Source organism: Manis pentadactyla, chromosome 15 (genome assembly GCF_030020395.1).
Source record: "Manis pentadactyla isolate mManPen7 chromosome 15, mManPen7.hap1, whole genome shotgun sequence".
Classification (NCBI taxonomy): domain Eukaryota; kingdom Metazoa; phylum Chordata; class Mammalia; order Pholidota; family Manidae; genus Manis; species Manis pentadactyla.
Genome location: NC_080033.1, coordinates 44,722,305 through 44,747,733, shown reverse-complemented (window position 1 = coordinate 44,747,733; position 25,429 = coordinate 44,722,305). Strand labels below are relative to the sequence as shown.

The window sequence follows — 25,429 nt, the reverse complement described above, 5'->3', positions numbered from 1 at the left end:
AATTGACACATACATGGGTGAAGGCTAGTGTTTTGTACATCGAGTCTCCATGGGGACAGGAACCAGGTTTCCTGCAGGACAGTTACTGTGAACCTTTTTTGAATGACCTGTGACCCTGAGATGACTGATGGGGCACCTGGGGGTGGGGTGGGCTCCTCACTGGAAAAACCTCTAGAGTAGGAGGAAGGTTCTCCCCAGGGGTCACGCCCCAAGATGCGTCGCCTTGATTGAGAGTCCTCACCCACGGCCTGGCCGCTCCCTGGCCCGGCACAACAGACACCAGCACCCCCAGCTTCCTCTCCTCTCAGCCTCTCCACTGTGCCAGCCAGGGCTCTACTGTGACCACCGCACTGTTCAGGGTGAGGTCGCCAGTGTCCCAACAGCTCTTGGCCCAACCTTGGCAAGCATCCGCACACGGTCACGGCAGCATCCACGCGTGATCCCTCGCACCCTTTTGAAAAGCTTCTTTCTCTTGGCTTCTGGCCACCTCCTGCCTCACGGCTGCTCCTTCTCGGTCCCTTCACTGGACCCCCCTCCTTCCTGTCCTCAGGCCTTTCTCCATCTCCACTGGTTCCCTGAGTGACCTCAGGGGGCACCTTCATAGTTCCTTCTTTCAGCCCCAACTTCTCCTTTGAAATCCAGATGGACATCTCCTTCCACCTCCTGCTGTTTCCACTGGATGACTGAAGGGCACCTCACACCCACACGGACGAACTTAACCCTTGACCCCCACAGCTCCTCCCCCAAGAAACACTCCTACTTTCCCCACAGTGCCTGCTGCTCAACTGCTGGCAGCTCTCTCCTTCCAGCTGAAGCTCCGAGATCAGCCTAGATGCTTGTCTTTTTCTCACACCCCACATCTAGTCAGTCAGAAAATCCTCTTGGTTCCACATTTAAAATATAATCAGAATCCAACCACTTCTCACCTCCTCTCTTGTAACCACCCTAATCAAAGCCCTTGGTGTCTCTCACCTAAGTTATTACAATAACCACTTAGTTTTATAACCCTGTGACTTTTACCCTTTATCTGATCCACACAGTAGCCAGAGTAATCCTTTCAGACATAAATTGCATCACGTCATTTCCCTGCAGTGGCTGCCCATGTTACTTACCATGATATCAAAGTCCTTACCAAGGCCCATAAGGCCCTCTAGCTGCATGTCCTACACTCAAACTTTTGTTCCTTGGACCCCAGGGCCTTTGCACTTGCTGTTTCTTCTGCCTGGAATTCCCTTCTTTGGATACTTGCAAGGCTCCTGTGCTCCTTCATTCAGGTCTCTTCTCAAATGCTACAGCTCAAAAAGGCCTCTGGTCATGTGATCTAGAATAGAACCCACTGCCCCTTCCCTGCCTTTTCCCTTACTCTGTATTATTTTCCCTGACAGCACTTTCACTACCTGACGTTATATTCTATGTATATCTGTTGAGAATCTGTAGTGGGATCTCTATGTAGTCAGAGGTTCTGCCTGTTTTGTTCTCAGTTGTGCTCGTGGCTCTTCGAACAGTGTTTGGCACATAGTAGATGCTCAGTAAATAGATGCTGGATGAGTGAATGAAGAGCCCTACAACAGAACAGTGCTTCAGGAATGGAAGGCAGGGGAAGACCCCATGTCAGGGCTGTGGGAGCCCAGGCTTACTCAGGAAGGTTGACCCAGAGCCCCCAGCCCTATCTGTGGTCCTGAAACCCCTGCCATGAAGTTGCTGCCCCCACCTACACCCTGTTTTCTTACAGCACTGGGGATGAACACAGCCGGGGTAACTGGGGTCACTTGGACCAGGTGGCTGCACTGCACTGGGTCCAGGAGAATATTGCCAACTTTGGAGGGAACCCTGGCTCTGTGACCATCTTCGGAGACTCTGCAGGAAGTGAAAGTGTCTCTGTTCTCGTAAGTGTTCCCGGCCCTGATGTGACTGCTCATGGGGACCCTCACTGGGAGACCAGCCAATCCAGCCATGGGTACCTTTACTTTAAAGCCCTGGATTCAGAACCGACTGTACTCAGCATGGGACCAGATGGTGGGGAGCTAATGGCCAGACTCTCTTGGCCCCAGGAAGCTCAAGAGCTCAAGTTAGCATCGTGGAGCCATTAAGGACCTCTCACCATAGCCTGCAGCAGTGACGCTCCTACTCTTCTAACTTGTTGAGCTCTCTTTCTCCTCCCCAATCATTTTCGCACTAGGCCCAGACCCACTTCACTTCTCTTGAGAAGTAGGGTGGGTATAAATTATGAGTAAAAGGAAGGAACCATGAGAGCTTGGCAGAGTGTGATTGTTTGGCTTGAAGGCAGATCTGCTTTCCGAGGGGACCTGAGCACCAAGTACCGGTCAGGTCCTCCTCTGGGGTGGTCCGATGGCCTGCTGAGATTTTCTTGGAGAAGCCAGGCCCCACGGTCAGCCTCGAGGGAAACCCTCGAGGCCATTACCTGTCATGTCTGAGCCCCAGCACCCCCAGGAGAATGAGCCAGGGCAGAACTGCGGATGGGGATGGCTCTTGAAATCCTCTGCCCCAGGAGTGTAAACTCTCTTCCTGTGCTCTCTCCTCCAGGTGTTGTCTCCCCTGGCCAAGAACCTCTTCCATCGGGCTATCTCTGAGAGTGGCATGGTCATCAGTCCTGTACTGTACAGGCGCAGTACAAAGGACATAGCTCAGGTAGGGTCGTGCACTGGATCGCCCCATGCCCTTTGCTGTGCACTGCTGGAGTCTGCAGGGGGTTTTCTTGCCATGGGATCCAGCTGACATCCTCAAACAATCTTGGAGGTCAGAGGGCAAGGAGACACTTCACCCAACCTCCCAGTTTTCCCACTGACCAAACTAGGCCAGAGAGCAGACCTTGTCAAGATCAGAGAGTGGTCAGGGCAGAGCTGGGCCTCAAACCCTTGACTCTGGACTGCTGGAGCATACTGTCCTGTGACCATACTTTGCAGGGTGTGCTAGGTGGGGTGCCAAGCTGGGCTGGGAAGTGGACTGTCATTGTCTTGTCTGTCTGAGGGTCTGAGTTCTGGAGAGCCCACTTACAGCATGTGGGCCTGGTGTGTTTCCTCTTGGGGGGCCTTGTGACTGGGGCGGGTTCCTGGAGAATTCATGTTTTGATTCATGCAGTGACTCAGCAAATCATTTTGATCTAGCCAGGCATCTAGGAGTTTCCATGCTAATGGTGGAGATAGGTTAATGATTATAGAATCACACAATTACAACATATCTTTTGTGATAAGAGCAATAAAAGCTTCCCTGATGTCATAACAGAATATGAAAGGAGTACTTAGTCTAGTGTGCAGGGAGGGGTTATCAGGAGAGGCTTTCTGAAAAAACAGATCACTGAGTGGAGATCAGAAGGATGAATGGTCATTTATTTGGTGAGAAAAGAATATTCTGGGAAGAGGGAACACCATGTGTAAATGTCCTGTGGCGGTAGGAAGTGTCCCAGGTGAGACAGGGAGAATGGCTGATGTGGCCAGAGCAGGACACGCAGAGGGAACCTGGCGTGAGCTGCAGATGGGGACATCGCGAGGGGCCCTGCTGCACGGACCCTGAGGAGGAGCTGTCTTTATCCAGAGACTTAGGAAGCCAAGGAAAAGTGAGCAACAGGAGGCTCTCTGAGGAGTGCCCACTGGCGCCAGTGATGTGGCACGTTTTGGTAGGGTTTTGAGACCTGGTTTCGTGGATTGGTGAGGACAGCAGCCAGACACTGTGTGGAGCTCTGGGGAGCCCTGCACGCTCCTCGAGGCCCCATCGTCACAGAGCATGGCTTCTCTCCCTCTGCACCTTCCCTTCTGGCTGCCCTCTGCCAGTGGCCTGCCTGAGGCCAAATGGCTAGAAAGTGGACACGCTGAGATTTAAAACCAGACAGTGTGATCCTGGCTGCCAGGCTCCTAAGCCCCACCCCATGCTGCCTCTCTTTAGACATTCAGCTTTGAGATCATTAACCCATTTTACCGGAAATAAGGTAACAAAGACAGGTTCATAGTGGGCGTGACTGGGACCCAGACCCGCCTTGTCTCCAGTATTGTCTGCTGCCCCTGCTGCCTTAGAGGTTGGGACAGAGCAGCTCTTTATTGACTGAGGGAAGGGAGGTGGCTCTTGAATTCTGCTGTCACCTGTCATCTTTGCAGCAAATTGCTTTCTTTGCTGGGTGTAAAACTACCACCTCAGCTGCCATTGTTCACTGCCTGCGCCAGAAGACGGAGGATGAGCTCCTGGAGACGTCACTGAAGATGGTAAGTGCATCCGTTCTGCGGCCTTACAAGCCTCCCCCCTGTGAACTTGGCCTCAGGAGTCATCACCCCAGCTGTCCCCTGGAACAGGGTCTCGCCTCCCTCCCAGGACCAAGTCAGCCTCTGGATCTGGATGGAGAATCTCTTTGTTTTTCTTTTGTATCATGAAGTGTCTCGAACATTAGCAAAATCAAAAAATAACATAAGGAGCAAATTGTGTAATAATCCCTGAGCTCTACGAAAACCTACTATTTTGCCATTCCTATTTTCAGACATATTTTTAAGAAATTAAGCATTACATATTCCCAAAGGTAACTGCCATCCTGAATTGTGAGGGTGGGGTTATTAAGAACAAAGATTTCCAGAAAGGTTATCATGATTTAATCCTCATTAATTTAGAAACTGACTCAGTTATAACTGAGTGGTGGCCCAATTTTCTAGATTTTCTGAGACTGCCTCAATTATGACTCTAGAATACCCATCCATCCATCCATTCACCCATCTGACCAACCATCCGTTCATCCATTTATCCATCCATCCATCCATCTTCTCATTAGCCACGTATCCACCCACCGATCTAACCACCTCACCAATATCCTTTCATCCATCCAATATGCATCCATCTATAATGTTCATTTATCTATTGTCAGTCATCTATGTATTGTCCAGCCATCATATATTTCTTCATCATCCATCCTTCTAAAATCAAATACCTGCCAGTTAACATTCATTCATCCACTTTTCCATCCACTTCACCCATACTCCATGTATTGGCCAACCCCATCCATCCATCCATGCTAAGTGTATTGGGTGGCACCAGGGAGGGTGATGCAGACACGAATAGAATATAGTCCCTGCTCATAAGTTCTTATCCAAGGAGAAACACACCCATACACTCTGTGGGTTAAGTGTGGTGGGAGCACAAAGAGGGGATTCATTCATCATCATAACCAAGAAGGTTACACCTGAGGATTGCTGGGTGCCTGTGGCACTGTGTCATCACAGGGGCAGGCACCCAGAGAATACAGCATGAAGGCTCGACAGGAGCTATTCTCTCAGGGTGGGGGTGGGGGTTTTGAATGTGAGCTTAGGCGTAGCCTGCACCCCTGCACTGTCTGGTCCACGGGCTCCTGAGGACTCCTGGGCCCCCAGGGACAGGCCTCGAGCATTGGACTCTGCTGTTTCCATGGGCTGACTACAGTGTGGCCTTGGGGCTTGGATCCTGGTTTCTCAGATAAGGTGACCAAAGCATTCGAAGCATAAAAACACAACAGTTTTCTGATGCCTGGTAAGAGGCAATTGATTTCAGCAACTCTTCATGTGGCTCAAGAAGACCCACCTTATAAGGGGAGAGCTGGGGACTGTGAGAAAACCCAAAGGACCTAAGAACACATACTGTCTTTCTGAGATTTTCTGAGATGATGGGGAAGTGTCTCTGTGATTATCTACTTTCCCCAAACATACACACGTGCATGCAGGCACACACACCCACATGCACCCCTGGCTGGTAGGACTATGACCTTTCATAGAGGCACCCCAGCTGGTCCCTTGCTGCATACTGCTAAGACCTGTTAGCTACAGGGTAACATCACAGTCAGTGCAATCTTAGTGAACACACCACAAAGAGAAGTGTGGAGTGTGATGAATTTCAGTGAGCTTCTCTGTAACTCATGACTTTCCAATGCCAGATGAGAAAATGTATCCCAAAGTACCTTGAGCAGAGAAAGAAATGTAACAGAATCTTCAGGTACCTAATTGAAAACCATAGTTCAGGAGTATGTGGCTTTAGACATGGCTGGATTATACAGAATTATGAAGAATCTGTCACTATCCCTCAGTTTTTTAACCTCTCAGTATTGGCTTCACTCTTGGGCAGGTTTTTCCACCAGGAAGGTTAAAGACAACAGCAGCATTCTAGACTTACAGGCCTGCAAACCCTGTCACAGTAATCCCAGCAAAAGGTTCGGGGTAACTCTATTGGACTGACATGGGCATGTGCCCATTTCTGAACTGAACCCTCGGGTCTGGGAGGTAGGGCACCCCAGGTCACAAATAGATGCCTGGATTCATGGAGTTAGAGTGGGAAAGAGGGGGATCCCCCAAAGGAAAATTGGGGTATTGTTGCCTGTGAGAGGAACTGGAGGAAGGCAGGGCAGGCCCAAGCACCACCGCCCTCTCGGGAGCTCCCTCCCCTCCCTCGCCTCGCTCCTCTGCCAGGCCTGCCCACTTCCTCTCGGCCCGCCAGGGTGGCACCAGGAGAGAGAACTTGGCCCCTTTGGCACGCAGCTCACAAGGATCAGCTTTTCTCCCAGAAGCCTTCTCACCCGTATCCTCTGCCTTTGTCTTCACAGAAATTCTTCTCTGTTGATTTTCTTGGAGACCCCAGAGAGGTAAGGACCTCTGATTTCTTGATTACAGGTTGTAAGTCTTCACACCTTTAAAGTCCACTGTTAAGTCAAGCATGAATGAAAGAATTCTCTCTTGTGGACTCACAGTGACCCCTGACGTCATGTCACGGAGGCCTGGAGGGGGGCATGTAACTGACCTGGGTAACGCAGCCCGGAGGCCCGGGGAAGGCCTGAACCTGTTCCCGTGACGCCCTGTCCAGGGCTCCCAGTCATCAACTCTGTGTTCCCTGGGCTCAGACTTCCCCACTCCCCACTTTTTATTTACACTTCCTGCTCCCAAAACTTCCCCTGAGGGAGAAGCTGGACTGGAAACTTCCACAATGGGGCGGTGGAGGAAACTGGGCGAGGAGCTCCTTCGGGAGCCTTCAGTGAGGAGCCCCGCTCTTCTCCCGGGAGGCTGCAGGGTTGCTTGGCTTCGCGAGCTGTGCTGCTTGTAGGACCATCTGGGAGGGAGCCATGAATCGCAGTCCTGAGGACACCACCCTCCTCCCAGCCACAAGCACACTGCCGTGGCGGCCTCCTCCCCTCCCTCTCCTCCCCTCCTGCCTCCCTGCTGTTTCCAGGTTCCCATTGCATTACCTCTGCAACATCTCATAGTGCCGGCCTCTCCGCTGTCTCCCTGGGGATCGCAGTACTTAACCTTAAAAGGTGTTGTGATGATTAAATGAGATTCAGTCAGTCTTTTGCGAAGACTTAATTAACACTTACTTTGTGCCAGGACCTAATTTAGGAGCTGGGGCTATAGCAGCGAATCAGGCAAACCAGATACAATCCCCTGCCCTGTTGGAGTTAGGGAAGGGCGCTGTAAACAAAGAAAGTACGGGATGTGTTCGATGGTGCTCAGAGTTATGGAGAAAATGTAGTGGGAAATGGGGATAGAATTTGCCAGGGGTTTGGATTTACACGGGGTCAGGGAATGGTTCAGTGAGAAGGTGACATTTGAGCCACGTTCTGCAAGAGGCCAGGAAGCCAACTGTCAGGAAAACGGGAGGAAGAATGTTCCAGGCAGAGGGAACAGCAACCGCAAAAGCCCTGAGGCAGGAGGCCAGCGTGGCTGGAGAGGAGAGAGAGCAGAGAGAACAGGCTTAAAGATACAGAAGAAAAGGGAGGTGGTGGGGGTGGCCCTTTACAGGACTTGGTTTTGCTTCCAAGTGTGATGGGAGGTATCAGGAGGGTTTTGAACAGAGGAGTGGCATGACCTTGGGTTTTAAGGATTCATCAGTTGCCGCGCTGAAATCCATGGTAGGGAAGGCAGGGCAGGCGCAGGGGCAGCAGCTGGGGGCCGCTGCGCCACAATCATCCAGGCGGGGGCTTGCTCCCCCACAATGAGGCCCATAGCAGAGGGGTGGTGAGGACAGGACGGCATCTGGTTATTTTTAAAGTAATGGCTGACAGGATTTGCTAGTGGGCAGGCTGTGGGGTGTCAGAAAGAAGCCGTGAGACATGCCCCTGGGTGTTTTACCTGAGCAGGGCAATGCAGAGGCCCGCACAGGGGGCCCGCACGGGGGGCAGCGTTCGCACCCACTCTGGCCAACAGCAGTTACTCTGTCTCTCACTGCTGCTGGGGTCAGTCGGCACCTCCCGGACACCGCCCCAGTCAGATCCGACCCCCGTTGTGTCCCAGACTCTTACTATCTTCCTCCTTTCCTCTCCTTTCCTGCCTCCTTCCATGCCCCATGGGGCTACCAGATTTACCCTTGTAAATATCACTTGGCATATCACCACCTCCTTAAAAGGCCGACCTTCCTTACAAGACAAATCCCCTTGCCTCCATGGACTTAACTCCTTCAAATCATACCCGAATGGCTGTGAGGCGCTGGGCCCTGCAGAGGTGCGCTGCGCTGTCCGGCCCCCTCTCCACTCCACACCCCACAGCGTTCCTGCAAGCCCAGGAGCTTCCTGGGGTCAGCGCTGTGCAGTGACACCTCTGTCACTTTGGTCATGCCGTTCTCACTGTCTGGAGCGCCATTCATTCTCCAGAGCCCTCTGAACTGAGTAGCCTTTTTAAATTTAATTTAATTTTATTTTATTTATTTTATTTTCTTAGATAATTATTTTTTATTGAAGGGTAGTTGACGCACAGTATTACATTACATTAGTTTCAAGTGTACAACACAGTGGTAAAACATTTATATACATAATTCTAGGTTCCAGCTATCACCCTACCAAGCTGCTACAATATCTTGACTATATTCCTTATGCTATACATTACATCCCGGTTACTTATTTATTTTACCATTGGAAGTCTGTCCTTTTTTTTTTGTTTTTTGTGAGGGCATCTCTCATATTTATTGATCAAATGGTTGTTAACGACAATAAAATTCTGTATAGGGGAGTGAATGCTCAATGCACAATCATTAATCCACCCCAAGCCTAATTTTCGTCAGTCTCCAATCTTCTGAGGCATAACAAACAAGTTCTTACATGGAGAACAAATTCTTACATAATGACTAAGTTACATAGTGAACAGTACAAGGGCAGTCATCACAGAAACTTTCGGTTTTGCTCATGCATTATGAACTATAAACAGTTCAAATATGAATACTCGTTTGGTTTTTATACTTGATTTATATGTGGATAACACATTTCTCTCTTTATTATTATTATTTTTAATAAAATGCTGAAGTGGTAGGTAGATACAAGATAAAGGTAGAAAACATAGTTTAGTGTTGTAAGAGAGCAAATGTAGATGATCAGGTGTGTGCCTGTAGACTATGTGTTAATCCAAGCTAGACCAGGGCAATAAAACATCCACGTATGCAGAAGATTTCTCTCAGAATGGGGGGGTGAGGTTCTAAGCCTCACCTCTGTTGATCCCCAATTTCTCGCCTGATGACCCCCCTGCGACTGTGCCTGTCTTAGGTTGTTCCTCCCTTGAGGAACCTGACCCGTCTCTGGCTAACCAGTCATCTTCCGGGGCCATACAGGGAAATGTAAAGTTGGTAAGTGAGAGAGAAGCCTTATTGTTTGAAAAGGTTAGCTTTTTATTTCTTTGCATATTTATGCCCTGTAGCTTCTATGCCCAGCATTTGTCTTGAGGTATCTTTACCACTTGGAAGAATTATGATACTCGGTAAATTTGATATGAGGCACGAATTCTATTTAAGGGTTGTAATTAGGAAGGAAGAAGAAACGCTATAGAAGTAGCAGGCGGAAGAAAACATGGGAAGATTGATTATTTCTTTGACATATCTTCTTGTAGAGTAACTTCAGCATGTATAGGTTTTAAGCTACTACTTAAATTGCACACACACATTAACATAATAGGAGTATAGTTACACAACCAAAGCATACCTGTAATTACCAGCCATCTCCAGTGAAACCAAGTAAACCAGTTAGGCACCTTAGGCACTTGTGAAAACTTATCTATGACATGGTGGATATTGTCCAACTGAACTTGAACAGTCTGAGAGAAATCAGACAAATTAAAACAACCCATTCCTGGGGAATGTTCACATCACTTATGTTCTTTTAACAGTAAATAGTCTGTAGTTGTAAGATTTTGGAGCGCTACAATTTGCACTTCTCCTAATTCTTGATTGAGTTCCAACAGTATAGATCCAGTCAAATTTGTTGTTTTACTGTATGCACAGGTCAGCTTAGATATCTCCTTCTTCATTCCCATGGCAAGTCCAGGAACTGGTGGGATGAGTGCATCTACAGCTGTAGCAGTGCGTGGATCTTTGTTGGGGTTTTTTGATGATCATCTTCTGGCATGAGTCTTCCAGAGAGTGCTGATGTTGGAAGTTCTCTTTCATATCGTATCTTAGTTCATTTTCGGGGGAGCCCAATTAGACTTTGATCTTCTGTATAAACACAAACAGACCCTTTGCCTACACTTTTAGATGCCCTTTATACCCTTGTGTAGAACTCATTGGAGGTTACCACACAGGAACTGCCCTTTTTTTGTTGTTTTGTTTTGTTTTGTTTTGTTTTTGGTATCACTAATCTACACTTACATGACGAATATCATATTTACTAGGCTCTCCCCTATACCAGGTCTCCCCTATAAACCCCTTTACAGTCACTGTCCATCAGCATAGCAAAATGTTGTAGAAACACTACTTGCCTTCTCTGTGTTGTACAGCCCTCCCTTTTCTCCTACACCCCCATGCATGCTAATCTTAATACCCCCCTACTTCTCCCCCCCTTATCCCTCCCTACCCACCCATCCTCCCCAGTCCCTTTCCCTTTGGTACCTGTTAGTCCATTCTTGAGTTCTGTAATTCTGCTGCTGTTTTGTTCCTTCAGTTTTTCCTTTGTTCTTATATTCCACAGATAAGTGAAATCATTTGGTATTTCTCTTTCTCCACTTGGCTTGTTTCACTGAGCATAATACCCTCCAGCTCCATCCATGTTGCTGCAAATGGTTGGATTTGACCTTTTCTTATGGCTGAGTAGTATTCCATTGTGTATATGTACCACATCTTCTTTATCCATTCATCTATCAATGGACATTTAGGTTGCTTCCAATTCTTGGCTATTGTAAATAGTGCTGCGATAAACATAGGGGTGCATTGGTCTTTCTCATACTTGATTGCTGCATTCTTAGGGTAAATTCCTAGGAGTGCAAATCCTGGGTCAAATGGTAAGTCTGTTTTGAGCATTTTGATGTACCTCCATACTGCTTTCCACAATGGTTGAACTAACTTACATTCCCACCAGCAGTGTAGGAGGGTTCCCCTTTCTCCACAGCCTCGCCAACATTTGTTGTTGTTTGTCTTTGGATGGCAGCCATCCTTACTGGTGTGAGGTGATACCTCATTGTAGTTTTAATTTGCATTTCTCTGATTATTAGTGATGTGGAGCATCTTTTCATGTGTCTGTTGGCCATCTGTATTTCTTTTTTGGAGAACTGTCTGTTCAGTTCCTCTGCCCATTTTTTAATTGGGTTATTTGTTTTTTGTTTGTTGAGGCGTGTGAGCTCTTTATATATTCTGGACGTCAAGCCTTTATCAGATGTGTCATTTTCAAATATATTCTCCCATACTGTAGGGATCCTTTTTGTACTATTGATGGTGTCTTTTGCTGTACAGAAGCTTTTCAGCTTAATATAGTCCCACTTACTCATTTTTGCTGTTGTTTTCCTTGCCCGGGGAGATATGTTCAAGAAGAGGTCACTCATGTTTATGTCTAAGAGGTTTTTGCCTATGTTTTCTTCCAAGAGTTTAATGGTTTCATGACTTACATTCAGGTCTTTGATCCATTTTGAGTTTACTTTTGTATATGGGGTTAGACAATGGTCCAGTTTCATTCTCCTACATGTAGCTGTCCAGTTTTGCCAGCACCATCTGTTGAAGAGACTGTCATTTCGCCATTGTATGTCCATGGCTCCTTTATCAAATATTAATTGACCATATATGTCTGGGTTAATGTCTGGATTCTCTAGTCTGTTCCATTGGTCTGTGGCTCTGCTCTTGTGCCAGTACCAAGTTGTCTTGATTACTATGGCTTTATAGTAGAGCTTGAAGTTGGGGAGTGAGATCCCCCCTACTTTATTCTTCTTTCTCAGGATTGCTTTGGCTATTCGGGGTCTTTGGTGTTTCCATATGAATTTTTGAATTATTTGTTCCAGTTCATTGAAGAATGTTGCTGGTAGTTTCATAGGGATTGCATCAAATCTGTATATTGCTTTGGGCAGGATGGCCATTTTGACAATATTAATTCTTCCTAGCCACAAGTAGGGGATGAGTTTCCATCTGTTAGTGTCCCCTTTAATTTCTCTTAAGAGTGACTTGTAGTTTTCAGAGTATAAGTCTTTCACTTCTTTGGTTAGGTTTATTCCTAGGTATTTTATTTTTTTTGATGCAATTGTGAATGGAGTTGTTTTCCTGATTTCTCTCTCTGTTGGTTCATTGTTAGTATATAGGAAAGCCACAGATTTCTGTGTGTTGATTTTGTATCCTGCAACTTTGCTGTATTCTGATATCAGTTCTAGTAGTTTTGGGGTGGAGTCTTTAGGGTTTTTTATGTACAGTATCATGTCATCTGCAAATAGTGACAGTTTAACTTCTTCTTTACCAATCTGGATTCCTTGTATTTCTTTGTTTTGTCTGATTGCCGTGGCTAGGACCTCCAGTACTATGTTAAATAACAGTGGAGAGAGTGGCCATCCCTGTCTAGTTCCCGATCTCAGAGGAAATGCCTTCAGCTTCTCGCTGTTCAATATAATGTTGGCTGTGGGTTTATCATAGATGGCCTTTATTATGTTGAGGTACTTGCCCTCTATTCCCATTTTGCTGAGAGTTTTTATCATGAATGGATGTTGAACTTTGTCAAATGCCTTTTCAGCATCTATGGAGATGATCATGTGGTTTTTGTCTTTCTTTTTGTTGATGTGGTGGATGATGTTGATGGACTTTCGAATGTTGTACCATCCTTGCATCCCTGGGATGAATCCCACTTGGTCATGGTGTATGATCCTTTTGATGTATTTTTGAATTCGGTTTCCTAATATTTTGTTGAGTAGTTTTACATCTACATTCATCAGGGATATTGGTCTGTAGTTTTCTTTTTTGGTGGGGTCTTTGCCTGGTTTTGGTATTAGGGTGATGTTAGCTTCATAGAATGAGTTTGGGAGTATCCCCTCCTCCTCTATTTTTTGGAAAACTTCAAGGAGAATGGGTATTATGTCTTCCCTGTATGTCTGATAAAATTCCGAGGTAAATCCATCTGGCCCGGGGGTTTTGTTTTTTGGTAGTTTTTTGATTACCACTTCAATTTCGTTGCTGGTAATTGGTCTCCTTAGATTTTCTTTTTCTTTCTGGGTCAATCTTGGAAGGTTGTATTTTTCTAGGAAGTTGTCCATTTCTCCTAGGTTTCCCAGCTTGTTAGCATATAGGTTTTCATAGTATTCTCTAATAATTCTTTGTATTTCTGTGGGGTTCGTCGTGATTTTTCACTTCTCGTTTCTGATACTGTTGATTAGTGTTGACTCTCTTTTCTTCTTAATAAGTCTGGCTGGAGGCTTATGTATTTTGTTTATTTCTCGAAGAACCAGCTATTGGTTTCATTGATTTTTGCTATTGTTTTATTCTTCTCAATTTTATTTATTTCTTCTCTGATCTTTATTATGTCCCTCCTTCTGCTGACCTTAGGCCTCATCTGTTCTTCTTTTTCCAATTTTGATAATTGTGACATTAGACGATTCATTTGGGATTGCTCTTCCTTTTTTAAATATGCTTGGATTGCTATATACTTTCCTCTTAAGACTGCTTTTGCTGTGTCCCACAGAAGTTGGGGCTTAGTGTTGTTGTTGTCATTTGTTTCCATATATTGCTGGATCTCCATTTTGATTTGGTCATTGATCCATTGATTATTTAGGAGTGTGTTTTTAAGCCTCCATGTGTTTGTGAGCCTCTTTGCTTTCTTTGTACAGTTTATTTCTAGTTTTATGCCTTTGTGGTCTGAAAAGTTGGTTGGTAGGATTTCAATCTTTTGGAATTTACTGAGGCTCTTTTTGTGGCCTAGTATGTGGTCTATTCTGGAGAATGTTCCATGTGCACTTGAGAAGAATGTATATCCCGCTGCTTTTGGATGTAGAGTTCTATAGATGTCTATTAGGTCCATCTGCTCTACTGTGTTGTTCAGTGCTTCCGTGTCCTTACTTATTTTCTGCCCAGTGGATCTATCCTTTGGGGTGAATGGTGTGTTGAAGTCTCCTAGAATGAATGCATTGCAGTCTATTTCCCCCTTTAGTTCTGTTAGTATTTGTTTCACATATGCTGGTGCTCCTGTGTTGGGTACATATATATTTAGAATGGTTATATCCTCTTGATGGACTGAGCCCTTTATCATTATGTAGTGTCCTTCTTTATCTCTTGTTATTTTCTTTGTTTTGAAGTCTATTTTGTCTGATATTAGTACTGCAACCCCTGCTTTCTTCTCGCTGCTGTTTGCCTGAAATATGTTTTTCCATCCGTTGACTTTTAGTCTGTACATGTCTTTGGGTTTGAGGTGAGTTTCTTGTAAGCAGCATATAGATGGGTCTTGCTTTTTTATCCATTCTATTACTCTGTGTCTTTTGATTGGTGCATTCAACGCATTAACATTTAGGGTGACTATTGAAAGATATGTACTTATTGCCATTGCAGGCTTTAAATTCGTGGTTACCAATGGTTCAATTTAGCCTCTTTAGTATCTTACTGCCTATCTTAGCTCGCTTATTGAGCTGTTATATACACTGTCTGAAGATTCTTTTCTTCTCTCCCTTCTTGTTCCTCCTCCTCAATTCTTCATATGTTGGGTGTTTTGTGCTATGCTCTTTCTAGGAGTGCTCCCATCTAGAGCAGTCCCTGTAAGATGTTCTGTAGAGGTGGTTTGTGGAAAGCAAATTCCCTCATCTTTTGTTTGTCTGGGAATTGTTTAATCCCACCATCATATTTGAATGATAGTCATGCTGGATACAGTATCCTTGGTTCAAGGCCCTTCTGTTTCATTGCATTAAATATATCATGCCATTCTCTTCTGGCCTGTAGGGTTTCTGTTGAGAAATCTGATGTTAGCCTGATGGGTTTCCCTTTATAGGTGACCTTTTTCTCTCTAGCTGCCTTTAAAACTCTTTCCTTGTCCTTGATATTTGCCATTTTAATTATTATGTGTCTTTGTGTTGTCCTTCTTGGATCCTTTCTGTTGGGGGTTCTGTGTATTTCCGTGGTCTGTTGGATTATTTCCTCCCCCAGTTTGGGGAAGTTTTCAGCAATTATTTCTTCTAAGATACTTTCCATCTCTTTTCCTCTCTGTTCTTCTTCTGGGACCCCTGTAATAGGGATATTGTTCCTTTTGGATTGGTCACACAGTACTCTTAATATTGTTTCATTCCTAGAGATCCTTTTGTCTCTCTCTATGTCAGCTTCTATGCGTTCCTGTTCTCTGATTTCAATTCCATCAATGGCCTCTTGCATTCTATCCATTTTGCTTATAAACCCTTCCAGAGTTTGTTTCATTTCTGCGATCTCCTTTCTGGCATCTGTGATCTCCCTCCGGACTTCATCCCATATCTCTGGCATATTTCTCTGCATCTCTGTCAGCATGTTTATGATTTTTATTTTGAATTCTTTGTTAGGAAGACTTGTTAGGTCTGTCTCCTTCTCTGGTGTTGTCTCTGTGATCTTTGTCTGCCTGTAGTTTTGCCTTTTCGTGGTGATAGGAATAGTTTGCAGAGCTGGGACGAGTCACGACTGGAAGAACTTCCCTTCTTGTTGGTTTGTGGCCCTCCTCTCCTGGGATAACAGCGACCTCTAGTGGCTCGTGCTGGGCAGCTGTTCGCAGACAGGGTCTCTGCTTCCTGCCCGGCTGCTGTGGAGTTAATCTCCGCTGTTGCTGTGGGCGTGGCCTGGCTCGGGCAGCTATTCCAAAGTGGTGGAGTCGCGTTGGAGCAGGAGCAGCTGGGAGGCTATTTATCTCCGTAAGGAGCCTCCCTGCTCCCTGCAGCCCACGCGTTAGGGTGCCCAGAGATCCCCGGATTCCCTACCTCTGGATTAAGTGTCCCTCCCTGCCCCTTTAAGACTTCCAAAAAGCACCCGCCAAAACAAACCAACGACCATGAAAAAAAAAAAAAAATTTTTTTTTTAAATTAAAAAAAAAAAAGATTTTTTTTTAATAAAAAAAAAAAGGTGGTCGCTCGTTTTTCTTTATTCTCCGGTGCCAGCCTCAGGCCTCTGCTCACCAGTCTTGCTGCCCTGTTTCCCTAGTATTGGGGTCCCTATCCCTTTAAGACTGCCAAAAAGCGCTTGCCAAAAAAAAAAAAAATGTGTGCTCGCTTTTCTGGTGTCCTCCTGCGCCAGGCCACCGGTGCCCGCTCACTGTTCTTGCTTCCCTGTTTCCCTTTTATTGGGGTCCCTATCCCTTTAAGACTTCCAAAAAGCGCTCGCCAAAACAAAACAGCAAAAAAGCAAAAAAAAAAAATGGTCACGCGCTTTTCTTATGTCCTCCGGCACGCGGCCTCCGGTGCCCGCTCACTGTTCTTGCTGCCCTGTTTCCCTAGCATCCAGGGCCCCCTGGGCACGTACTGTGTCTGCGCTCTGGTCCGGATGGCTGGGGCTGGGTGTTCAGCAGTCCTGTGCTCCGTCTCCCTCCCGCTCTGCCTATTCTTCTCCCACCGGGAGCTCGGAGGAGGGGCGCTCGGCTCCCTCTGGCCTGAGGCTTGATCTTACCCCCTTCGCGAGGCGCTGGGTTCTCTCAGGTGCGGATGTGGTCTGGATATTGTCCTGTGTCCTCTGGTCTTTATTCTAGGAAGGGTTGTCTTTGTTATATTTTCATAGATATACGTTGTTTTCGGAGGAGATTTCTGCTGCTCTACTCACGCTGCCATCTTCCGCCCCTTCCTGAGTAGCCTTTTGAAGACAGGAGTGGTGGCCCAGAGGTCTTTTCCCCTGATGTCAGCCCCACTGCATTCGGATTTGCTCCCTTGTCCTGCCGACTCAGATGCCCTTTGCAGAACTGCTGTAGCATCCAGAACTGGCCTGTCATTCATTGGCTCTTGACAAGCAGACGCAGGTCCCAGGAGCCACAGGGCCTCACAGCCTGGGGGTTATCCAGGTCCACTTGCCATCGGTGGGGGACACAGCCCTCTGGGCTGGTATGTATGTGAAGGGTTTGCAGTATCACTGCTGATGAACTACAGTTAATGCTTATCGAGCCCTTCCCAGGTACCTGGGGCTGTGCCGAGCGTTCTGCATTGTTCAATCATTTAAGCCCCATGACAGCCCATCTTATAGATGAGGCAACTGAGGTGCAAGCAGGTGAAATTACTTTCCCAAGTTACCAGCTAGTAAGTGGCAGTCAGGTTTCAAAGGCAGTTAGTATTTGCTAATTCAAAGTTCATGGTGACTTCATAACACTTAGTGACCATGAATAATGGGAACGGACTGTGGATAGACAGCTGCACATAGATATGCATACACTTCAAATTGAGATATATACAAATGTATTTTATACAAGTATATATAAATATATGTAAATGTGTACATATTTCTGTACTTAAATACATGTGTACGTATGCCAATTTGAATGAAGATTTGCACCCCCTCCACCCCCAACCATACCACTGTCTTCTGCCCTCTGGGGTCACACAGCCTTAGCCCCCTTTGTCAGGACCCGAAGTTCTTTGGCCGCTGCCCATGGCCACGCAGGTCTGTGGTGCTGGCCTTGTGCTCAGACGGGCGGGGATGGGACGTGGGTGAGGCCTGGAGGAGGAAGCCCAGACAGCCCCCGCCTTCCCCCAGAGCTGCCTCCTCCTGCCCACGGTGGTTGACGGTGTGCTGCTCCCAAAGACGCCGGAGGAGCTTCTGGCCGAGAAGAAATTCAACGCCATTCCCTACATCATTGGCATCAACAAGCAAGAGTTTGGCTGGCTTCTTCCCACGGTGAGCGGGTGCGGGTTCCTTAGACCTGCTGCCCCTGCCCACTCTGGTCTCCTTCTCCAGACCCCCCGCGGAGGCCGGGACAGCTGTCCCCTTCGCACAAGTTGACATTACTGTGGAGACCATCTCTGGGATGGGCCAGCCGTCCCCTGGGTGGTGGGAACCCAGTCCAAGAGAGCTGATATGTTGGTGCCAGGGACCCTGCAGAGATAATCTTTTGGCAGATGGAGAAACTGAGGCCTGGGAAGGGGGAGGCCTCAGGGCACTGCAGCCTCTCCCTTGGGCTTGGTGCCCTATCCACAGACCCCACACTTGCTGCTACTATCTAACTGAAAACACTGGCACTTCCTTCCTCCGGAGTTGAAATCAACTTCTAAAGGTCCAGAGGGCTTGCCCTTCTGTCCAAGGTAAACAAAGCTGGCCACTGGTTGAAGTGGTTTCAGTTACACAGTCACAGTTGGGAGACGAGACCAGCGAGCATTGAACTCAAGTCCCCAAAACAACAGGCTGGAGGCCTTCACAGGCTGGGGTGTGTTAAGGGGACTGCAGGGTGTGAGGGGCTTGTCCCTGTGCATGGGCCACCTGGATTTGTTAAGTGGCTCAATTTGGAGGAGAAACACACTTCTGTCTTTATGACAGGCGGCAGGAGTACTCGTTGAAGCAAGACGCCCACTGATGTCAGACATTTACCCTCCCAAGGGAGGAGGAGAGAGTGAGGTGTCTCCTGAACACTGGCACTTCAAGGAGATGGCGCTCAGGCGCTGAGGATACGGTTCTGGTGGCAGATTTACATCTCAAAGGGCAGAGACAGGATACATAATTGCAGGCTTTCTAAAGTAGCTGCTCTGAGAGGGCCTTTAGGGACCTATCTGCCTGTTTGCAGGTTTTGGCTAGAACAAACAGTAAACCCTCCTGGCAGGTATTTTTAAGGGGGTCTGGGGTCATCCTAGGGGTCCAGCCTTAAGCTTCTAGAAGCTATGCTAGAATGTGGTCAAGTCTCCTGGTGCAGAGGTTTGGGTGGAGTTACGCGTACGGCTCTGTAGTTCTCCCTCCAGCACAGTTCCAGGCGTTACACTGAAGTGGCAGAGCCACAGGGGGCATTTGTGAGGCCTGTGTCAGCTGCCCCAGAGCCCTTCGCTTCAGCACCAGCCTGGCTGAAACCTTCCTCTCTGTCAGGATGACCAGTGTGGGGGCTGTAGCCTAATCTGTACATAAATTCATGTTGCAAAGCACTGGGACAGCTTCTCTTAATGTTTACTTTGTCCTCTTTGCACTCCTTGAGTTTCTGGATATGGTAAGTTCATTTGATTCATTGATTTTGTCCAATTGGTCAAAGACCTGCGCTCGTGAAGATGTGGCAAAGTGACCATCAGCCCTCATGGGCTTGCTTGCTCGGTCATTGTGGTTCTTCTGACTAATTCCCAGTGATCACAGCTGCTTGACCTTCGTTTTAACAGCTAATGGGCTACCCGCTCTCCGAAGACAAGCTGGACCAGGACACAGCCGCATCCCTCCTGTGGAACTCTTACCCCCTTGTTGTAAGGAATCATGGGAACTGGCTGAGACGCAAAGAGGGGCAGGGTCTTATCCCAAATTGCAGAGCAATTAACAGGCAGAATGAAGCCTGGGGCTGGATGGGTCTGCCCCCATTTTTCTCCGTTCCCACCTTCCGTTGGGGGGGCAGAGGGGTAGGGAGTGCCCGGGTGGAGAGGTTCACCGCTCACACCAGCCTTCCTCCCTGGCTGGAGAAGCTGTGTCGTTCCCCAGGGGGTCGGTGGTCCCTTTCACTGTTGCTCCATTTCAGAACATCCCTAAGGAGCTCACTCCAGTGGCCATTGAGAAGTATTTAGGAAGGACAGATGACCCTGTCAAAAAGAAAGACCTGTTCCTGGACTTGATGGGAGATGGGATATTTGGTGTCCCATCTGTGATTGTGGCCCGTTCCTGCAGAGGTGAGTCAGGAGAGGGACACGAACTCTGTCAGCCTCACTCTCTGTCTTGTCAGCGCCTCCATATAGACATATATGTGGGAACTGCCAAGGGTCAGGCCTCCAAGGCCAATTCCATAGGGCCTGGAGTAGAACACTGTCTCATTTTGGTTTCCGCCAGAAGCCAACTCTGAGATAGGATCCAAGTGCAAGTAGATTATTTCAAGGTGATCCCAGAAAACACCATTAGAGGAGTGGAGAAGTGACATGGAAAAGAGAAGGTAGCCAATCAGTGCTGCCCTGCAGAGTATCTGCTGTGGATACCTGGATCTGGGGAAGGGAACCAGCAAGGACATGTCTCAGGGTTCCCCCATGAGAGCATCAAGGAAACTGGGGTATGGGGTATTTATCCTTCAGTTTCCATGAGTCATTGGTTGAACGCTGTTGCCAGGGGTTTGCTAATTCCCTGGAGCTCTGACCTGCTGCACCTGGGGCAGAATGATCTCAGGTGGCTAACGGTGTCAGGCAAAGGTTTCAGATGCCAGAGGGGGAAGTCAGGCTGGCGTGCCCAGAAGCAGGGGATATGGTGAGGCACCAACAGCATCTGCCACAGGGGCTCCTCTCCTGAAGTTACTGTGATCCATGGTGCTGGAGGGCATATCTTAGAAGATGTGTCTTGGAAGGTCTCCAAAATCAGAGCTGGCTGCAAACTAGTTTGTTAACTAACAGAGCTGGGTTAGAGTGAAGTCAAGATGGGATCAGGAGGGTGGTCTGAGATCAAGAAAGCCAGAAGAAGTGAGCAGTGGGAGGTATGGGGGCAGTGGTCTAGAGAAGGTCTATGTCTGCAGCCGGCTCCTGTCCGTCCTGCTCTGTGCTGGGTCCACCATGGGACCTTCCAACACTGATGCAGGGCGGTGTGGGTGGAGTGTGAGGTCAGGCCTGGATGAGCTCAGCTGGAAAGGTGGCCCTTCTGGATACCTTCTGAGGGCCTCACAGGACCCTTCCTTTCCTAGAAGCTCTCCTTTACCTAGTCTGCACGCCAGAAAATGGTTCTTTGGGCCAGACCTCTCTCTAACCATGCTGCAGGGGTTTTAAGATTGAGACTTTACATGCATGATAAAAAGTAGCTATAGCTGCCCTGCCATGTCCCCAAGCACTCAATACAGTGATGTCCAGGTGCCAACTATGCTGCCTCCCCCTGGGGGTCCTGATGAGACTCGCTAGCCAGGGGCTGCCTGGGGTCAAGTCTGTGCTTTCATAAACTTGGTCTTGCCTTTTGACATGTGTCTGATTTGTAGCAGGCATTTTTTTCTACATCACCTGCTGGTCCCAGCCATCCTGGACTTGTGTTTTTAATCTGATATCTCATGACATAGAGTCCAGGGTCATTTTCCAGGACTACACAGATTTTTATCAAAATTATTCTTTCAGTTTATTTTTGTTACTTTTTGATTTAAAAAATAACTTTTCTGAATATAAAATTCATATTGTAGAAAGTTTTGAAAGCATGGGAACACTTGAAGGAAACACTACCTTCACTTGGAAGTGTCTGCCATAAATTGTTGGTGTATTTTCTTCTAATGATCTCTCAACATCTTACATATAATTTAAAAGTCAACTTTATGTTTTTTGTTTCTAGAAACTGTATTATAGGAATTTCCTCAATACCAATACAAACTCATCAAAAACATCCATTATTTCATGGAATGATGCATCAAATTTTACTTTCGCGTTCCTGTCCTGTTGGATATTTCATCTGGCGGTTCATATTTTGATGCTACAAAAAACATTATGCTCAGCCTCTGTGCATGAATCTTTAGCCAAGTCCCTCATCACTTCCTTAGGATTGGTTATTAGAAATGAAGTTACCAGGCTGGGCCATCGGAGCATTTTAAAGTTCTTGATTTGTACAGTGCATTTGCTTTTCAGTGTTTAAGAGTGGGATTTCTTAATTCTCTCACTTGGGATACTCAGATTAAAAAACAAATTTCATAAACTCTTCCTCGCAAAAAAAAATCATGTTTTCAATTGTGTATTTTTGATTACTCTCTGTCCCCCTCTGCTTCTCTTATTCCTAATTGTTGTTATTTAATCTGTGCCCTACTTTCCTTTGAAAAATTGTGTTGTGATTGTAGGGATTTTGTAAATCTCAGTGGTTTAAGGCAGAAAGTTAAAAGAAGTGAGAGAGAAAGAGCTCTGTCTTGGGAAGCATGCGACTACAAACTCTCATTCACAGTAGGTCTTTCCTCGGTGGTTGGGTTCTGAGTTCCTTTCAAAAACTTTTGAGCAGCAGAGGCAGTTATGCTCCCTCTGTTGGGTGAGCTCCACTTGACCTTGAACAATACCTCTTGCAAAATCAGGGGTGGGGAAGGTCACTAAATAAATGCTCTACCTCCTCGTGTCAGGATGGCATATATTGTTTAGCTATTTTGTGACTGAATACTTAATGACATGAAGAAATTTCAGTCATTACAAAATAACATATACAGTATTACCCCAATTTTATATACATAAAAGGGATCTGTGCTAAAATATTAATAGAGGTTTCTCTGAGTGGTGGGATTATACGTGAACTTTTTGTTCATTTTCCTTGTTTCTGCATTTTCCAGATTTGTTACTCTACCTAAGGGGGGGAAAGTCATAAAATTTCCCCACCAGCCTGACTTGGGGCCAGACCCTTTCCCTATTAGAGTCACTCTGCTGTGCGCATTTTTCCTTGTGCAAAGCCCTGAGCTCCCGGGCCAGTGGCCCACCAGTGAGGCCGAAGGAGCAGGGCCAGGCAGGTCTGAGGAAGCTAGAAGACTGACACCTTCTGTGGGGGAAGGAGAGGGGCTGGTGTGCACAGGGGCAGGGGAGCAGAGGAGGGGCAGCCTTGTCCTTCCTTGGCATCTCTTCCACCACTGCCACCTTAGCCTTCCCTGGGCCCTGCAGGAAACGAGATATGTGAGGTGACAGAGAAATCGGAAATGCTGAGCTTGCAGTTTCCTGAGACCCCCCGACACAGATTTCCCCATTGTGCACATTTGTATGTAGATTTCTTTGCTTTCAGACAAGCAACTTGGATTTGCTTCTCTACTCTCAGAATAGGTGAGAAAAATACTCGAAACACTCAAAATTGAGGAGAATAGAAGACATCTATTGTGCTACAGATATTTTCCAAAGGAATTAAAATGAGCCTATTATCAATGAGCTACAGTAGTGTAAACAGTGTGCATATAGTTGTTCTTGTGTTTGAACACATCAGCAGGCAAAGGGGTGAATTGACTCAGTGCCCCAAAATGGTAGGATTTTGAATGGATTTACCCAAAGATTTAACATTCATTTAACAGGGGTTCCTGCAGGGCCACACGGCATCCAGCACACGGCACTCACAAAGGGCAGCTGCTGTGAATGTTGTGTATCAGGACCCAGGCATGCCACCAATTCCCTGAGTGCTCGGAACCCCTGGGGACCTTGGTACCATGCAACTGTGCATCTGGTGAAATGAACTGTGCAGGAATCCATGTCTTTTCAGATGCCGGACTCCCCACCTACATGTATGAGTTCCAGTATCGCCCAAGCTTCTATTCAGACATGAAACCTGAGAAGGTGACAGGGGACCATGGGGATGAACTCTTCTCAGTCTTCGGGGCCCCATTTTTAAAAGGTGATGACCCTTTGGTGACTACAGACTTGGAGTTCAGAGATTGGGTTCAAGTCTTGAGGTTGTGTGGCCCTGGGCAAGTTCCTCCTCTCTAGGTCTTAGTTTCCCAAATTCAAACCATAGTAGGTTTGAACTACAGAGATTGCCAGTCGTTCTCCTGCTGTGACGTGCGTGTTGGAGGACATGCATCCATGTATTCTAAGGACCTGGGCCTGGGCATCGACAAGAGGACAGGTGGTGGGTCACCTGCAGGGCCCCTCAGGGGCTAGGATGCCACCACTCACTTCCCACTCCCAAGAGCATGTCAGAGTGTGAGGGAGGGTACAGTGAGAATTGGGGCTGATGTGTGTCAGTCTGTATAAAACTCATACCTTTTTTAACTTAATATATTTAACTGCACAATATTTGAAAGGATCCCTTTCACAAATGTCTCTAATGCCTGAACTCCCAGCAGTTAAGACGACTTGCATGTGACCCACCTCAGGGCTGTTCCGTGCACCAGCGCCCTTGGGTGTTTCCCGGTTGGTGACTCCTCAGGGCCGCTGATGGGTTATTTTCCAGATTCTATGAAAATGTGGGTGGGTGAAGGAGATTCAGACCAGATTCAGCAGAGAGCATTTCCGAGGTGCGGCTGCTGTCGAGGGAACCCCAGGCTGTGGGATTGGCCCCGAAGAGGAGGTGGGCGTTTGGGCACCCAAAACAAAGACAGCCAGCGTATGGTTGGCTGTAGGCCCTCACCGAGCCCTAGATCGGTAACTCGCAAGCTTGAAGTGCACATAAGTCACCCAGGAGCTTGTTAAAATGTAGGCTTCGACTCAGTAGGTCTGGATTAGGGGCTCAGGTTCTGAGTGTCTAACAAGCTCTCAAGGGCTGCCGTGGGCCCATAAGCTGCACTTTGAGTAGCAAAGGCTTTTCTCCTTCCCCACAGGGAATGTGTCAGAAGAGGAGACCAAATTGAGTAAGACGGTGATGAAATTGTGGGCCAACTTTGCTCGGAATGGGTGAGCCTGGTGGCAAAGATGGAGCAGGGCTGGGGAGGGCATGTCTGCTGGGAAGGGGCAGCTTCTACCGCTGGACGATCCCCTGGCCCTGTGCCCTCCAGCAGCGAGAGCTCCCTGCAAGTGGACCCACTGCCCGGGATTTCATGAGCTCCCTGCCTCTGGAGGCATCTGAGCCTCTCTCTTGGCGGAGATGAGGCCAAGGGTCCTGCATATCTCAGGGCTGTTGGGATCACACAGTAACTTGGGGGAATTTTTATTTGATTCTTTTTCCAGGAACCCCAATGGGGAAGGACTGCCCCACTGGCCGGTGTATGACCAGAATGAAGGGTACCTGCAGATTGGCGTCCCCATTAAGGCAGCCCAGAAGCTCAAAGACGAGGAAGTGGCTTTCTGGATGGATCTCTGGGCCAAGTCGTCAGCGAGGGAGCCACTCCAGACAGAACACATTGAGCTGTGAATGAGGTGCCCAGCCAGATTTGGGGGCCCAGGGGAGTCCAGATAGGGGCACTCTCCAGAAGGCGCTTATGCCCCAAAGGGGCATTTTATTCTAGAGGCTGGGGGATTGTCTGGTAGAGGAGGACAGAGGCCAGGTTGGGGGAATTTCTACACCTGTGGCTTCAATTTTGGGAATAAATTTTCTTTTGGAGACCAAGTCAGTATTGTGTCTTGAGCAGGAGATAAATGCATCCTCCTCAGAGAGAGAAGGGTGAACAGGGAGGGCACCTTGGCAGGAAGTTGCCTCTGGTGGTGATGGTTTGGCCCATGGGGCTGCTTGGGAGGACTCTGCCTCGGCTCCATGGCTCTGGACCCCAACAACTTCCAGCAGCAGGATGTGGGGTGGCCAGTGCACAGTGACCCTGGGGTACTTTGTATGC

General features: G+C 47.5%; 1 protein-coding gene across 4 annotated transcripts in view; it reads left to right on the top strand.

The window, feature by feature from the left end:
* Positions 1-25,202, top strand: part of LOC130681134 (liver carboxylesterase 1-like) — a 34,477-nt gene extending 9,275 nt beyond the window's left edge. For 2 of the 4 annotated variants that reach the window (XM_057493399.1, XM_057493398.1), the window contains exons 5-14: positions 1,733-1,886; positions 2,545-2,649; positions 4,110-4,214; positions 6,563-6,601; positions 17,845-17,985; positions 19,440-19,520; positions 19,787-19,934; positions 23,425-23,556; positions 24,482-24,554; positions 24,828-25,202. In XM_057493399.1, coding sequence (XP_057349382.1) covers positions 1,733-1,886; positions 2,545-2,649; positions 4,110-4,214; positions 6,563-6,601; positions 17,845-17,985; positions 19,440-19,520; positions 19,787-19,934; positions 23,425-23,556; positions 24,482-24,554; positions 24,828-25,011 — 1,162 coding nt within the window. In that variant the 3' untranslated portion in view covers positions 25,012-25,202. Of the gene's footprint in view, positions 1-1,732; positions 1,887-2,544; positions 2,650-4,109; positions 4,215-6,562; positions 6,602-17,844; positions 17,986-19,439; positions 19,521-19,786; positions 19,935-23,406; positions 23,557-24,481; positions 24,555-24,827 lie in introns of all 4 variants that reach the window. The other 2 variants (XM_057493397.1, XM_057493396.1) reach the window with 1 other exon arrangement.
* Positions 25,203-25,429: the final 227 nt, after the last annotated feature.